This window comes from Patagioenas fasciata, chromosome 14 (assembly GCF_037038585.1).
Source record: "Patagioenas fasciata isolate bPatFas1 chromosome 14, bPatFas1.hap1, whole genome shotgun sequence".
NCBI lineage: Eukaryota > Metazoa > Chordata > Aves > Columbiformes > Columbidae > Patagioenas > Patagioenas fasciata.
In genome coordinates, this window is record NC_092533.1 from 7,564,489 (window position 1) to 7,581,427 (window position 16,939).

Below are 16,939 nucleotides of genomic sequence, written 5' to 3' on the forward strand. Positions count from 1 at the left end.
ACGAGTCTGGGCTATCACTCTTTACAATTATGAAAAACATACTTCAGCACAACAAGCCCAAGGCCCTTTATATTTTGACCAGTTGCTGTAATCTAATTATGTTAACATTATTTCTTCTTTGACTGTCCGAATGGTCATGTTAGTATTGATCTGCCTTTATCATCCAGGTAGCTGGAACCACATATCTTGCTTTTCCACATCTTGCTTTCCCACATTATAACCAAAATAAATCGATCAAATTATAAAAGTAAACTGCTACCAAGCTCAATGGAAACTCAAAAGAATGAGGAGGAATGAAGAGATACATCTGATTAAGATTAATAAAAATATCAGCTGTACCTCAGGGAATGTTGCTGTTCTCAAACACAAATTCCAGAGACAAAAATATGGTGTTTTGGTTTCCCATCAAGAAGCCAGACTAGGGAAGAGCTGGAATTCTTTAACTCCGCTGAGACAAACAGGCTTGCAGCTGAGTTGTCCCCTCATTTGCCTTTTTGGAAACCGTGGATTATAACTATCTGGTGTGTATCAGACAAGCTCACTATTTTGCTTTTACATTTCCAGTTAATTCCTTTCATTTATTCTAAATGTTTCCCCCATTAGACTCTTCTTCTTGCAAGTGCATGTACATGGAACTGGAATCAGTCACGGACTTACTTTATAAAAGCACATAATTAGTTTCCTTCATTATTTTAATTTAAAACTTCGTCCTGTGAACATGTACATCTTTAATCTGCCCATCAGCTCGGGGACACGGGTTCTTCCTGGTGTTCTCGCTGGACAACCCCTACCCAAGGCAAAACTGGACCGAGCTGTGAGCTTTTCAAACCTTGACACCTACACAGACTGCTGTTAGAGGTTCTTTTCTGATACCTTTTTACAAGGCAGCAAAAAGAATCAGAGAGATCCTCCTCTGTGAAGCTAACTCCCTCGTTAGAGGCCTTTGGGAGGAATTTGAACTTGTTTTCAATGGAGTAAAACAAAAAAAAAGTGTTTTGCAAATAGCAGCTGAGCATGAGCATGTTAATCTATTGTAAATATTGAACCTCTGGAAATCATGGGCATAGATTTTTCTGTTTGCTTTAGTAATAACCTAAACACTGTTCCCTGATAAGTCTTGTACCAAGAGACTGGATTGTGTATTCCTGAATAGCCACATCCTTCTTTGACAGAAGTTAAAAATTGTAGAAACTTGTGGTGTCCTAATAAAACCTCCCACAAACATCTGAATTAATGATAACTCTGTAAGGACCTTATTGTCTGCTTGACATCCATCCTGTGATTTATCAGACAAAACTCAAGATTTTGTCCTTGCAGCATAGTTGGTTGGCATTTCTTTATAGCAAAGGTGAGACTGATCCTTAAAGTTGGTCTACAATTAATGCCCTTGTAGGTGAGCATCCACCTTTTCCTCCAGATACACTCTTCCAAAAGGAGGTTCAAGCTGCAGTCCCAGTTCTTTTGCCCATCTTCACCGCAACAGGGAACCAGCTCAGAAGGGATTTTGCTTGCTCAGTTGGCTGCAGCCAGCCCCAGAAACTCCCTGGTTGTTTCACAACTAACACTTCTCGTCTTGGCTGCGCTAGAAAGTCTGGCAGATGGGCAGCTATAAACAGCAAGCAATTACTGGTTTGGTGATGTCAGTGAATTAAAATCCTATTTGTTTGCCTTGGGCCCAGGCAACATCCTTGTAGTATTGGATTATATCAGCAAATGATGAGCAGTCATACGAGTTATTGCTAATTCTCTTTCTGTGGCACGTGGCTTAGTGAAAGATCTGTTAAATAGATTGTGCTCCTCTTGGGCAATTGCAGGAATTTGAGATTGAGTTCCTTTAAGTCCCTTTCTTGTATAATCTGCTTTACTTTTTAATTTCTAGTGTTGTTATTCCCGCTGCCAAAAGCTTAGTTGTCACACAGATACCAGAGCTCTTTTGTCCACTGAAAGAAGAAAGCAAATTATTCTGAGGTATTTGCAGAACTATAGCAACGAACAATTTTAAGGGGGGTATTCAGGATGAGAAGACCAAGACAGTGAATAGAGTGCACAAGCTGTTACATGTAATCACTGAAACTGGCCATAGCATCAGTTGAGAATCTCTGCAGGTGCTAAACAAAAGGCCTAAATTGCCATGTAAAACTGCGATGACCAGCACTAATATCAGGGCTTTCAAAGACCAAAGACCAAGCCCCTGTGTGCTGTGTTGAACTCCGCTTTGCCACACCAGACCCCAGATAAAAACCTCCTGCGGTCATGCCGAGGCAGCGGCTGAACGTGTCCAGGAGCCATCGAGCACTGACTTGAGCTCTGAGAATTTGCAGCCATCGAGACTTGCGAAGTCATTAGGCAGCATCTGAGTCCTGTGCAGTGTGGAGCTGATAGATGGATGCTGGAAAATGGGTTTCCTTAAGTGTAATGCAACAGATAGCGAGTTCCCTGTCCCAGGACGGTCCTTCTTGCTTATTGCTGTCACAGGCACAGACCAAAAGAGTACGTCAACATGTTTTGCAGACAATGTATTAAAAGCATGATGGCCTGTAAGGGATTTGTATCGCTAAGAAGGCAATTTCTCTTTAAAACAAACATTGAATGCACCCTGCTGAGAGAGGGCAGTGAAATTATGTCAGGAAACGGGAAGCAGGGAAATACTTCTTGTATAAGGACTACAAGAAATCCTGAAATTATGGCAGGTTCTGTCTGCCTTTTTCCCCAGCAGAGCTCCAGGGTACAGGTAGTGCAGCTCTAACCAGGAGCTCGATAACTGCCCAGCATCATCCTGAATCCTCTTCTGCTCAGAGCACTTACAGACACCACCCACCCTGCAAAGAAACAGCACTTTGATTGCCATTTCACCCTCCCAGTAGTTACAAGCAAGGGCTTGTAGGCAGGTTTGGTATTTAGCGCTGTTTCTGGTTGTTCTATTCTTTTACACAACTGCATCATGCAACCAATTTGCACCATAAAAATAAGCCCAGCTGGTTTTAAAGCAATTCCTTTGTCCCAGAGCAGGATTGTTCACCGCTCTGTGACTGCCGGAATGCAGTTTTTCGCCTTTTGCAAAAGCTCCCTGTTCTTGATGGACTCATCGGCCACTTCTCAAAGGCCTCTGGGAAGAGCAGGATTTTCTAATTTAGAGCCTTTGTCTGTCTGTTGGTCTGTCCCGGCTCCCCATGACACAGACCCGTAGCTGGAGATGCTGAAGTTGCCCAGAAGGTGCCAGAAGAAGACGGATGCCAGGGTAGGGGCCTGGGCCCAGTGGTACCTCTGGGATGGCTCTGGGCCCAGCTTTGCAAGCCAGGAGCAGGGACAGAAAAGGAAAGGCTCAGAAGGAGCTTCCAGGGCTGATGTCTTAAATGATGCCCCCCAAGCAGTTACTGGAGGGAGTCCAGCAAAGGGCTCTGAAGATGATGAGGAGGCTAGAGCACCTTTCTTATGAGAAACTGAGAGAGCTGGGTTTGTTCAGTCTGGGGAAGGCTGAGAGGGGATCTCATCAATGTTTATAAATATCTCAATGGTGGATGTCAAGAGGATGGACCAGGCTCTTTTCAGTGGTGCCCAACGAGAGGATGAGGGGCAATGGGCACGGACCGAAGCATGGGAGGTTCTGTCTAAACATGAGAAGAAACTTCTTTACTCTGAGGGTGCCAGAGCCTGGACCAGGCTGCCCAGAGAGGTTGTGGAGTCTCCTTCTCTGGAGACATTCAAACCCACCTGGACATGATACTGCTCTGGTGAACCTGCTTTAGCAGGTGGGTTGGACCAGATGATCTCCAGAGGTCCCTTCCAACCCAAACCACTCTGTGATTGTGTGAATGTGAGATGCTGGGGGTAGCAGTTATCTGCCCTTGCTGGTGGAGAGCAGAGCTGGGTCAGCCTTCAGGTGGCATTTGGACTCCACATGAGGCAGGAGGAGCCCCACTCCTGTGGCACCTCTCCCCAGGGACTGTCCCCAGCCCTGCTGTCCTCGGAGTTGCCACCACCATTGAGTACACCCAGCTCAGCTCGACCTCGGCCAGGCTCCGACACACAAAGGCTGCGAGAAGTAACAGCCACTAATCAAAAACACATCTGCTCCTGGACCTCCGTGCACTGTGGGTGCTGCCAACTCCCTGGTCCCGTGCCAGCGGGAGATGTGGTGTCTGTTCAACTTCTCTTTTGGAGATAGGAGAAGGGACAGAGGCCATCTGTGTTCCTCTGAGCTCAGCTCTATACATAACTGAGCATCCTCTTCACGCAGCTCACGCTGCACTCGCAGCCTCGTGGCAGCAGGAGAATGGTCAGGAATGCCAACCCCTTCCCTAAAAAATGTCTCCTTCGAGTGGCCCTTGCTCAGCCCTTCTCTACTGTCCTGCCCAGCTCCCTCTCATCACTGGGTAGGTCTGGCCGACATCTGGCTTTCTGGTCCAAACAAGACAGAAAAGCTAAGTGACTCTCTCTCTTCACCCCTGTAATTTAGGGAAAGAGAAGCCACAGTCCATAACTCTTCAGCTTTTGATGCATTTTGATGTGCCCTGTAGCTTTGCAATTTTTTCCCCTCATCACTATAGGATAACACTTAGTGTGTGTTAACGTAAGAGCTGTCAAAGATGTTTGAAAGGCTTGTTTGTCCCTCTGCAAAGGGAAATCCTCCCCCTCCCTGCCATATGCACTTATCACTGCAGATTCATTCTTCTTCACGCTAACTAGAAGTGCAATTGCCTTTCTGGCCTTATTCTTTTTTATTTATTTGCTATTTCTGACATCCTGCTGAAAAGGGAGTAGGAAAATTGACAAAACACATGGAAAGGAGTTTCCTCCTGTGACAATAAGACAAAGCAGGATGAGAGAGGGATTTAATTTCCCTGGTTTAATATTTTTAACAGATGCTGACCTTAAAAGAAGGTGTATTACTCATTTGCATGTATCAGTGTCTTTTGATGATGGGTTAAGGGGAGAATTTGGCATTGCTTTTACACTGATGTGCCCTCTAGTCAGATTGAGTATGCATACAGATAGAGCTCACCAAACTCCTTTAGAAGAAAGCTTAAAAAAAGAATCTCCAAATTATCCCTAACTAAATGAGTATATATAGCCATTTATGTAGTTTTCCAAAGCCTCAGCTTTCCATCCTGCTTTTTAGGAAATGCCTTTGCATGTTTTCCCCATTTTATCTTTAAAGTGAAGCCCTTCACCTTTACCGAGATGAGCAGTGCTGTCCATAGGAGTGCTTGACCACGGTCCTGCTCCCTGCAGTGCCGTCAAAGCAGAGGATTAAAGTAGCACAAAGAAGATGGGTTTGACCCGTAAAAATTTTACTGTAACTAATAATTTGAGAACGTTTATGTGACATCTTTGATATGCCACAGATATGGAAATCTCAGGAATATCTGTCTGAAATCCATCTAGACAACAGGCTAACACATATCTCCATATACAGAGTTTGTACTCCGAGGGATGCTTCACCTAATGCCAGCTTGGATGTTGCTGGCAAAACCCAACACCTGCTATTTTACTGGCTCTCCCAATACACATTTTGGGAAGACATGGTAATTCTTGTCATGCGAATTTTAATGGTTATTGCAAAATGCAGAAGCCAGGACACATTTCAAAACACTCAGGAGATCTGAGGCAGCTTGCGCTTTGCTGGGAACCCTGGTGGGAACCGCAGAGCAGAAATTGTTTGCAACTCTCCCCGCTTCCTAGGAACAGCCACACGCGGCCAACCGCGTCTTTGTAAGCGATGAAGTAATGAATTTTCCTTTTCTTGTCACGTCTTTAGCCTGTCCTTCCTCTTACAGCTGCAAAATCCAAGAATTCAAGGAAAATCTCAGCACATGTTGGCCTGAGCTATCAGAAGGCTCCGCAGGCAGGGAGGTCAGGCAGGCACGTCGCCAGCCCCGGCGTCCCAGCCTGAGCCAGCTGTTAGTTGAACACACTGAGGGCTGAGCTCTCTTTCATTCTCTTTAACTTAAAAAACTCCGTTTTTTTTTTTTTTCTGTGTGGTTTTTAAATATTTGGAATACAAAAAAATCCCCTCTTTTTTTTCCCATTCCCACTAACCATTCCCACAAGCAGTTCCGTGGTCATGGGTTTGGATGTATTCAGAGGCTGCGAAAGGATTTGAAGGGAAAGGGAGCACAAGGACCAACAAGATTAGAAAATACTCCCATATTTTTTCAATACGTGTGAAAGGACAGGGTGCCTCCATGCTTCATGGCTGAAGGGTAAGTTGCTCAGCTACAAAACGTTCCCTCTTCCAACTAACAGAAGCTCTTGGTCGGTTGTACTCTCATTGAATACATTTCTAGGGAGATGTTATTGCCTGTGATGGTGCTGGACTCAGTGCTGCTGGCTTCTCTGTGCCCTGCTGCTCCTGGGGAGTGATAGACACGGCAAACTCTGCTGCTGTTTGTAACTCCTCCAAGCCTTTTGTGTTGTTTATTTCGCTAGTCAAGATAATTTTTAATTGCAGTTGGTGTTGCAATCCAGGTCACTGTGCAGCCCTACAGTGGTAATTAGGCAGAAAAGATTAATGGCTGCAGGAAGAGGTGGCAGAAGCAGCTGTGGGCACAGAGAAAAGGCTCTGGGGATGACTCATGGGGAGGTGCGAGGAGTTTGAACCAGCTGCCCCGTGGTGCAGGGCCACGTTCAGTGTGACCTGCAGAGCCCTGTACGCGCCGGGCAGAGTGAGAGGGGGACAGCGTTTCGTTAGCTCCCACTCAGAAAATCCATCCCGAGGTGAGCCTGGGACCGCAGGACTCCGGAGGAAATTCAACCGTATCAGCCTTGGAGGGTGAGGTTTTGCAATGTGCTTATCCCAGTGTCGTGTCAGGCGGGTGATGGCAGCGGTGGCGCCTTGTCCCCGGCTGCCCCTCCTGCCCCTCTCCTCCCGCAGAGCCCAGCGACGCGGTGGCCGTGCATCCCACAGGGCTCGCCGAGCCACTCGCTCTTTGCTCTTTGCTCATGTGCCAAAGAGATTTCTGTCTGATCAACGGCATGATCCGAGTCACCGCGCTGTCACGTACTCATGGGCTTGGGTGCAAACGGCAGGAAGGTGACAGAGGGAGCGTGTCTGCCAGGCATCCCCTGCACAGCGGTGCTGGTGGCCTCTGTGATGTGCAGGGTGCTGGTGCTGGGAGGAGGGGACTTGTGTCCAGTCCTTGCAAACACCGAGTGAAAATGGAAAATAAGGCGAGTTCTGGTGGTGACAAATAGGGATAAGAAAAATGTTGTGCCCTTCAGGAGGTAAAGACAGCTTGAAAAATCATGATTACGGGGGAGGGTGGAGGAGAGGAGAGACATCTGTGCTTTTTTATTCATTCATGTTTGTACTAGCCTTTATTATATTTAGACTACTCTAGATGATACTAGAAGTATTTTGCATCTAATGATGATATGGGGAGCGAGGGTGCCCTGTTGCAGCTTTTACAGCTCCTCCTGGCCCAGGTTTCCTTACACGTATTTGACACTGTTGATACAGGTTATGCTGCACTGTTGTCTGATGGAGGAGTAAGCTCAGATTTTTTTTTTGTTCAGTTGTTTTGCCTTGTATTTTGTTTGCTAGCGGGTTGTTATCAGACAGGAACAGAAGGAAATCAAATGTCGTTAAGCACCTTCGCCCTTTTTGAGCTGACTGAGGAAAAGTCCTTCATTTCTTTGATAGCTAAACAGGAGACAAGGACACAATGTTCCTCCTATTTCTAAACAGTCACTGGAATGAAAAAAGGATCAATCTGAGATGAAAGAATTAATCTTACAGCTGGTGCTTGAAAACAGTGGTGTCTGTGTTTGATATTTGGCAAAATCCTAAGCTGGGACGTTGTTATAGCCTCTTTGGGTGCCTTTATGACCCACAGAGAGGCAGAAAACCAGAACCAGCTTATTGCTTCTTAGAATGTCTATCAAGGACATCAGGCATACAATGTAATATTTGTAAACTGCTTTAATCTGATCTTGTTTTCTACACTACTGATGTTTAATGATCACTTTGTCTTAACCCACTTTCCTTCCTCCCTGGTCCGAAGGGAAAAATCTCCCGATGAAGGGAGGGGAAGGAATCAGCGCTGGCGGTCTCAGCCGCTCACAGCCATGCCAGCTCTGCGCTGTTAGACCAGCATTAGCCAGCAGGTCTCTCCCGACCTGTGAAAGCATCATTTTCCTTTTGCTACATCCTGATGAATTCTGCAGGTTTTTACCCACACAGAATTCTCCTCTGGTCTTTACAGGGAGAATGAATTTGACTAAAGATTGACCAGTAAGCCTTAAATGTGCATCTCCCAGCCTTCCCAGCACGAGGGCCAGCTCTGACACCCTCTCGGTGTCTGACAGTCATTCTGCAGGACCCATCCCCAAATAAAGTATCACCATGCAAGACAAATCTGCACCTTTTCTACTTTATTGCACCCTGCCTTGCCGTTGCAGTGGGTTTTTCACTCGAGGCCTTTATTCAATGCTGTCTCAGTGCTGTGGCTCTAAGTTGTGCCCAGTGCACACTTCCCATAGCCCGTGGACACAGTGGTGTCGTCCCATGGAACGCTGCCTGGTCTAATGCTCGACTGGTGCAGAGCAGCCCAAACGGGGCTGCGGTTCCTCATGCAACATCAGCAAGAGCGACACGCCTCGGCTTTCATTAGGAGCGGTTTTAAACCAGATGCCCCAGGGGGAGCACGTTGAGATTTGCCCCCCACGCTGTTCAGCTCCATTCCACTCTGCTATCTCTCCCGTGTTCACTCTCTGCTGCCTTTCCCACTTCCTCATAGCTTATTCCTGGAAAAGGGAGGGTGGGAACGGAAATACTCCATTAGACCTGTCTCCGCTGACTTACATTTCCAGGATGCATACAGTAACGGGCAAATCAGACTCCTCCTCATTTTAAGCACCACATACAAATCTTCCCTGTTCAATTAGAGCGAACCAGTGCTGCCAGCTACCACCACCGACGGCCACATCAGCAAGGACTAAACTTGGCCAGAGGAGCTTCTGATCAAGAAATCAGATTTTCTAGGGGCTGGAAAAGTCGATATGTTGGATCAGATTCATCTGCTGGCTCTTGTGACAGTCCTGGGAGTCCTGGAGCAAGGTAGGGACCATCAGCTGCATGTGCCCCAAACTTGCTGGGTCAGTCTACTGTACCTTCTCTGATTTTCTTTGACTTTCTTATTTCATTCCTGCTGTTGCACTGACAATTCCCCACTTTTGAGACAGTGGACTGATATCTTGTCTGGGTTTTGAAAAGTATTCAACAAAACAAGTGCTTGGGAAGCCCGTCCTCTGACCTGACCTACCTCCCCTGTTCAGAAATTACTTGGTAGATCTTCTCCTCTGCAAACATGTAGAATTTCTTTCTTTGAGAAATGGGTTTACAACAGTTCCTGAGGTTCGTGTAGGCATTAGTAAGCAAAGAGCATACAGAGAATGTGGAGAGGTGGAAGAACGGGCTGCAGTGGGTCACACAGAACATCTCCCAGCTGTGGTTCCACATTACATGACAATTTAATTCGGTGTCTGGGTGGCTTGTCTGTGGCATCAGTTCCCTCCCTGCTCAACTCTCGGGATTTAGAAGGGGAAAAAATTAAAGACTGAAAAAAATTGGCCGTAACAAAGTGCATCTGAACTGCGCAACAATTTCTATAGATAATAGATGATTGGTTAATTACACAAGAGAGAAAACAGATATCCACTGGTAGTACACGACTGCATACTCCTCACTTCACTGTTGCACTGGGTCGTTCTTATTCCTTGTCTGAAAAGTATCTGGGATTTTCACGCAGATTTCTCTGCGAAGTGGAGGTGTAAGGGTAGGAAGAGACAGCAGATCTTTTGCCCCTGCCACAATGCCCAGCAGAGGACTGACCGCTGCTACTTGTCTCTCTCTTGCTGCAGCCTACTTCTTCCTCCAGGTCATCTATGCCAGGAGGATGTTTGGCATCTCTCCTCCAAAGACCTCAGGCCCACCTGAATTTGAGAGGATCTTTCGGGCACAGTAAGAAACTCCTCTTCTATGATGCTTGTCAGATCTCACGTCTAAGGCACTGCTCCTCCTCTGCTTTGCCATTCATTTCTCAGAACAGATATTTCAGCAGTTGCCTCCCTTGGGGTTAAATTAATGGGCTTAACTATCAGCAGCAGGACTATAGGGTGACTCATGAGTCCTAAACACATTAGCCATTGCTGACAGAAATCACACAGGAATCCCTGCTGCAGAGTGAAGGGCTGCTGAACACATAGTTGTTGGTGCCTGAGACTTAGGCTAGTTTTAGCCAAGTGGTGCCAAAGCCTCAAACAGCTTCAGCCCTGCTCTGAACCCTGCTTGCTGGGAAGGACAAGGTTCCAGTTTGATCTCAGCTGGGGCTGGGGCAGGGATGGCCACAATCCAGCATCTCTGCCGTGACTCCTGTGCTAGGGCTGCAGTGGGGAGAGAAGCAAAGAGGGCAGAAGCTTCCACTTTTGCTGTAGCTGATCACTGAAAACAAAACAACAGGGCAGCAGGAGCAGGATCCCCTCAGCCATCCCCTTATCTGCTTCTTTGCCAGCCTAGACTCAGCCTCATCCAGCATCTCCTGGTCCTACATTGTCTTTTAGGGGACAGGGCACAGCGCACAAACAACCCAAATAGCCAAGTGTTCCCTCCCACTCCTGCATGAAGCTCAAGCTGCTCTGGCCTCACCGGCTTAAGATGCATTTAATCCTTGACGTGTCTGCAGCCTGCTGGGCCAGACCTTCCTGTGGCTTTGGGGCTTTTACAGCAGGGTTTGAGCTGCGGCACTCGGGAAGGGGCAGAGGGGTTGCTTCATGGAGCCTTTCCGTGCGTGGTCTGACCTGGGCATCTTTGACTTAATTTCTTGTGCCCCGGAGACCCAGTTGCTTCTGCTATTTAATTCATGTGAATAAAGGTGGGATGGGAACTGTGGGGAAAGGTGCAAGCCTGGAGGTTTTTATGGTGATATCAGGTCTAAAAAGCAACAGCCTCCAGCCTCTGGAAGCTGCTAGGGGAAGCAAACCAGGAAGATCATCTTCTTTTCCCTTGTTTATGACCTTTCTCTTTCCTGCCAGGGTGAACTGCTCCGAATATTTTCCCATTTTCCTGGCACTCCTGTGGCAGGCTGGACTCTTCTTCCATCAAGGTGAGAACATCCCGTTTGTCACTGGATCTGTTCCCCTGAGTGTTGGCTCAGTCCTCAGGTCCTGCTTATCTTCTGAACAATAAATTAGGCAGTAATTGTGTCTCTGATGGGAGTGTAGAGCCAGAGGACACAGAGCCTCTATTCCTTCACTCTGGGCTACCTGCTTAGCTCAGAGTAGCTCTTTTAGAGCCTTCGGAGATGGTTGCTCTGATGTCTCTCAATTGCAGGTCTGGCTGCAGCCTTGGGTCTACTCTACCTCTACGCCCGCTACTGCTACTTCATGGGATACAGGGCATCATCCTCAGAAAGGTAAATGTCTCTGCCAGCCGGAGTATGTGGTAACCCCTGGAGGTTTGCATTTGGGAACCTAATTCACTTCGGGGAAGCTCAGGAATCCCTCTGGCTGCTTTGGTGTCCCTACGTGACTCGGCCTTGCCAAGCTATAATATGGGCGCAGGTACCAGGCTGGGGCCAGAGACACAGACACAGGGCAAGGCTGGAGCTGCCCCCAGCCCTTGGGGGGGTGCGTGTGCTCCCTTGAGGTAGGAGCAGGGCACGGGACCCAATGCAGAGGACAGGGGACGGCCAGGGGCTGCCTCTCCATCCCCCTTCTCCGGGGAGGAAGGGAGAGTGCCCAGGCAGGAGCAGCGATGCTGGGTCTCAACAGGCTCCCTCTCTCCCACCAGGCTCGCCCCCATATACTTTAGCACTGGAGTTCTCTGGATTCTCGTTGCAGTGTCAGCCCTGGGCATCTTGCATTTCTTCCTCTCTCACTATATGGGGCTGAACATCCTCCAGCTTCTCCCAGCGTGACCTGCTCCTCTGTCCCTCATCGGTGTCCTCGCCTTCGAGTCCTGCTCCCTCCTGCCCACCTGAACAGACTTGGCTGTGCCTCATACAGCACAAGTGACAAATCCACCCTTGCCTGGGTTGTTAACATCTCACTCCCCACAGCCCAGCACCGGCACAGGCTGCTGAGCTCCTCAGGAGGTATCTGACCCCCTCAGCACCCGTTGTGCCAAGTGCTCCGTATCTGGCAGCTCCATCACACCTGATGAAGAAGCAACACTCCAAAACAAGGAGAATTTTAGGAAAACTGGACACATAAAGGGAAACTCATCTCAGCCTGAGGTTCCTGGGGGGCTGCCCCAGGGAAATGCCATGTGTTCTCCTTCCTCTAGAGGCTCTGCCTTCAGCCCAGGCACCAAATGCGGGTTCACGGCAGTTTTTCAAGGCCCACACCCAAGAAAGGCATTTGTTTGAAAGCAGATGTGGGCTGAGGAGTAACAAAATAGGCAAGGGATAAACAGGAGCAGCCACCAACAGAGCAAAAGTCTGCTAGTGCCCTCATAGTGGTTGTTAGCTGTTGTCTGTGGGTGATATTGTAAAACAGACTGCGCAAACTCATAACCGCTACGGCATGTGTAACTTTGAATACTGCTGAGTGGCAACATGCACAAATAAAAAGGCACTGAGCTTGCTGTCGTGGGTGTCTCCTTGTGGGTTTGCAATTAGCAGAGAACAAAAATGCAAGTGGCTGAGTGCAAGGCAGCTGCCTTGGTTTCCCTGACATGCAGTGCAACCCAGCCAGTGACCCTACATCATAGAATCAGAGAATGGTTTGGGTTGGAAGGGACCTTCACAGCCTATCCAGTGCCACCCCTGCCATGAGCAGGGACATCTTCACCAGCTCAGGTTGCTCAGAGCCCCGTCCAGCCTGGCCTGGGATGTCTCCAGTGATGGTTCATCCACCACCTCTCTGGGAAACCTGGAACAGGGTCTCACCACCCTCAGTGTAAAACGTTTCTTCCTCATGTCTGGCCTGAATCTCCCTTCTTTTGGCTTAAAAGCATTACTTCTTTTCCTGTTGTAATGCACCCTTCTAAAATGTCTGTCCCCGTCCCTTTTAAGTAAGGAAAGGCTGCAGTAAGGTCTCCCTGGAGCCTTCTCCAGGCTGAACAGCCCCAGCTCTCTCAGCCTGTCCTGTCCTGTGGGAGGAGAGCTCTGAGCAGGGAGAAGCTGATTTTCAGAGGTGCTGAGCTCGTGGATTGGGGGCTGAGCTGCTCAGCACCAAGCAGTGGTCCCCACTGGGTGGTTTGGCCAGTGCTGAATGGTTTTGGCCAGTCCCCCTCTGGCCTTTGCCACCCTCCGGCAGGAAGGGCAGGATTTTCATAGGAGCTCAGTGTTCACAATGCTGGTGCTTTTGGACGTTGGTCCACTCATCTGAGAGACACAGCTCAGAAAACACCAGCCGTGCTCCATGCCATCATCACAGGACTTCACACCAAACCCAGAGAGCAAAAATAACTGCATTAACACGCTGTCAGTCTAACCACATCTTAAAGTCCACCATCCTCCCCCCTCTTCCCCAGCAGTTTGCATTATCTAGACTGTAAGAACAAAAAGCAGAGTTTTTTGGAAGAAGTGATTAATTTTTCACATTGTTTCATTTCCTTCCCTGCATTTTAAATTGGCTTATTCATCAAAGCCCCCAGTCCATTTCCCTTTTGGGCTCTCGTGCCTTGGAATCATACTGCTGCACTGAAGTCGGCAAACATTGCAGGGGAAGGCTTACGTTCAAAGAAAAATAACGGCACAGCACTTGCCTCCACAAAGTTTTCAGTGCAGTGAGGCCCCATCCTCACAGGAATTCCAGGCTGTCACAGCAAGATAAGCAGCAACAAAATAACTCTTTTTTTTTTTTCCCCTAGCAACTCTGGTAACACATTTTGGAAAAGGCTGAGCATGGTTTAACCCCAGCTGTGTCTTAGCAAGGTCAGGGAGGAAAAGACATGCCATCTGCTCCCAGTGAGATTTTGCTTGGCCTTTAACATATTCCACCACCTCCTGAAGTTAATTCTCAGTCCTCACCTTCTGAGCAGTCACCTCCCAGAAGGTTAGCACAGAAGGACAAGCCACAGCTGCTGGTGCAGGTCCTGTCTCTGTCTCAAAAACCCAGCTGTCTCGGGTTAGTCGAAGCTGGTGCACAACATTTCTGCAGACACAACCTCCACCTTTTACCCTGCTACCAGTTTTCTAACCCAGCTGTATTGCCCTGGAGCCACTACCCACTGCAGCCCTGCTTGTCTCAGCTCTGTGCGTGACAGGGCTCACAGTGACTCAGAGCGGGGAAGTTAATGATTCAGCTGTGAGGCTTCTCGCCCTAAATGCACAGAAGACCATTAAAAATCTTGGTGCAGCAAAACCAGGGTCTGGCCCTGGCTCTGCCATGGAAAAACTGCCCAGCACATCATCCCCTTCAAACAATCGTCAGAGGGGTAGTTTCAGATGGCTCCTTAGAAAGCTCCTCCCCTCCACCCAGGGATGCTGCCATTACTGTGCTACTTCATAACTGTCATCAAAGAAAATCACTTTGCACCAGACCATGGCTCAATGATGCAGTCGATGGTTTCAGGGTTTACCAATTCAAAATGCCGCCGCGCAGCACATTGCACTGGTGCTGTATGAAACCACTCTGCCCACTCGCACCTGCTGCAGAGATGCTGAGGAGCCAGGTTTGAACTGGGAGGGTGTGTACTGGGGGAGACAGGGTCTGCCCGTGACAACACGAGGTGAGGCGGCTCCGCGGCCACCATCCAGCGGGTGTAAAGACCGTCCCGTAAACTCCAGTTTAACGGCACCGCAACCGCCCGGCAGCGCCGGTGCTGCCGCGTGGCCGATGGCAGAACCGCCGCTGCCAGCTTCTGCCCGGCCTCCTGGCAGCCCTGGCGGGGGGCTGACCCACCAAACCAGCTCGGCTCCCCGCACCTGGGGATCTGTGTCCTGGCTTCCTTTTCTTCTGGTCTGGTGGGCTCAGCGGGCTGAGGGAAGAGCCGGGCGAGGGGGACACGGCCGCGCCGGCGGCAGAGCCGAGCCGGGCTGCTGAGCCCGTAGCTGAGGCTGGGGGGCAGGTAGAGTCGCTCCAAGCTGTGCCTTAGCCCGCTCCTGCCACCCCGGCCCCCGTCCGCCTCGCCCGGCTGTCCCCCCACGCCGCTGTCCCCCGCGCTGCTCCCCCGCTCCGCTGTCTCTCCGCTCCGGCCGCGACCGCCTGACAGGGGGCGCTGGTGCGCCGCGGCCGCCGCTCCGGGGGACACGGGAAGGTTCGGGGGACACGGGAAGGTTCGAGGGACACGGGAGGATCCGGGGGACACGGAAGGGTCCGGGGGGCGGCAGCTGCTCCGCGCCGTGCCCTGTGCCGGGGAAGTCGGTCGCTGCACCCCAAGACACGGCGAGGGCGGCGGTCGCACAGGGCAGAGCCATGGCCATGGCGGCACTCGGGCACTAACCCTCCTACTTCTAGTTTCATTTGTGCTGAGACAGGTCCTGGAATTAAGGTGACTTGGGGGAGTCCTGGAGCCCCCCAGAAATCTCCTGAAGGCGATTTACAACAGACGTAGGAGCCCCCTGCAAGTGCTTTGTGGATTCCCGGGCTCCTTCCTCCTCCCCTTGCAGCTGCCAGTTCAGTGTCAGCAACAGGGGCAAAAAGGTTTGGCATGAGGTATTTGGAAGCAAATCCACTGTGACACAGCCAGAGCCTCCCACAGGAAGCAGGGAGGCCAGCCGGCAGCAAAGGAAACCTGCAGAACCAGTGAGAACTTCTTTATCACAAGAAATGCACAGGCTAATCTTGCAAACGAGCCTTCCATGTCTTGCTGCCATGTGAGCAAACGAGTGACAATGGAAGTGCAGAGCTCTGTCCCACCGACTGAGCAACTGCCAGGCGCTGCAGGGATCACGGGTGCACGTGTTCCCATTTCTGTGTTTGCAGGAACGCAGCCAGGTTCCTGTAAGGCTTTTGTACCACGTTGCAGAAGTTTGTAGCTTATTTTTAACTTGAAAATTTCAAGCGCACCCACGTGTACTTTCATACCCGTCATGTGACGGCCTGTGCAGGACACCTGCACAGACAGGTCTGGTGTGCAGACAACGGCAGGTTTACACGTGGCTCCCAGCACCACAATGCTGTGCCCTGGGACCCGGAAAAAAAACGCACCCGTGCAGCGGAGCCTGAGGAGCAGCACCCTGGTCCCTTGGGAACACAGCCGAGTGGGACTGACGGAGCACACCCTTGAATTTCCCCAGGAAGCAGCGCTGCTAACTTTCTGTAGGGGTGAGTTTGGGAGAGGAAGGGCCTGTGCGGCTGGGAGACGAGGGTGCAGCTGGTGGCCCTGGCTTTGTGGCACTGGCATGTCACCCAGGTTTCCATAGCACCAGCATCCATAACGCAGGGCCAAGGGGAGGGAAAGAAGTAGGTCAGACTGGGCTAACAATACCCAGACGTGTCTATCTACGGCTCAGTCTGAGCCGTGAAAGGGGGTGAAATGGAGGAGATAAGCAGGGGGAAAAGAGAAAAGCAAAAAAAAGGAAAACACAAACTGTCCATAGTTTGAGTAATGCATTTGTTTCCTTCAGAAAAATAAAGACCTTTTAAAGCCACCTTTTTGTATCAGTACTGAGAGACTGACTAGCACCCACCTCCTGCCCATCTGACAACAGGCTACAAGGGAATTCAAATGCTAATTTGGAGCCAGACTTCTCAATGGATTTTCATTTCTGCAGCAGCTCCGGGATCAGAGCTCTGGGGAAGCAGCTGCTGGAGCTGGGAGGATGCTGATGTCCAGACCACTACTGGGGGACGCTTTCCCTTCCCTCTCCATTCCTCATCCTCATTTGGTTACCTCCTTGGCTCAGTTTTACTTGTTTACATTCAAGTGACTTCAAGGGCAAGGAAAAAGAAAGGCAAGCACACTGGAGTTGTGTAGCTGAAATAACCACAGAAATTACCTGGTTTATGCATTGAGTCTGTGGATACCTCACTGTCAACATAACCAGAGTTT

The 16,939-nt window shown here is 49.6% G+C and overlaps 1 protein-coding gene across 5 annotated transcripts; it reads left to right on the forward strand.

The window, feature by feature from the left end:
• Positions 1-5,822: 5,822 nt before the first annotated feature.
• Positions 5,823-12,583, forward strand: LOC136107800 (leukotriene C4 synthase-like). 5 transcript variants are annotated; one of them, XM_065849120.2, is made up of 6 exons: positions 5,823-6,203; positions 8,887-9,058; positions 9,879-9,961; positions 11,032-11,102; positions 11,330-11,411; positions 11,839-12,583. In XM_065849120.2, the coding sequence occupies exons 3-6, from the start codon at positions 9,897-9,899 to the stop codon at positions 12,098-12,100; spliced, it is 480 nt and encodes a 159-aa protein (XP_065705192.1). In that variant the 5' UTR covers positions 5,823-6,203; positions 8,887-9,058; positions 9,879-9,896; the 3' UTR covers positions 12,101-12,583. The 5 variants fall into 5 exon arrangements, with proteins under 5 accessions (XP_065705192.1, XP_065705189.1, XP_065705193.1 ...); XM_065849117.2 differs by having other exon boundaries at positions 5,824-6,203; positions 9,862-9,961; XM_065849121.2 differs by having other exon boundaries at positions 5,828-6,203; positions 9,862-9,961; positions 11,789-12,055.
• The last annotated feature ends 4,356 nt before the right edge of the window (positions 12,584-16,939 follow it).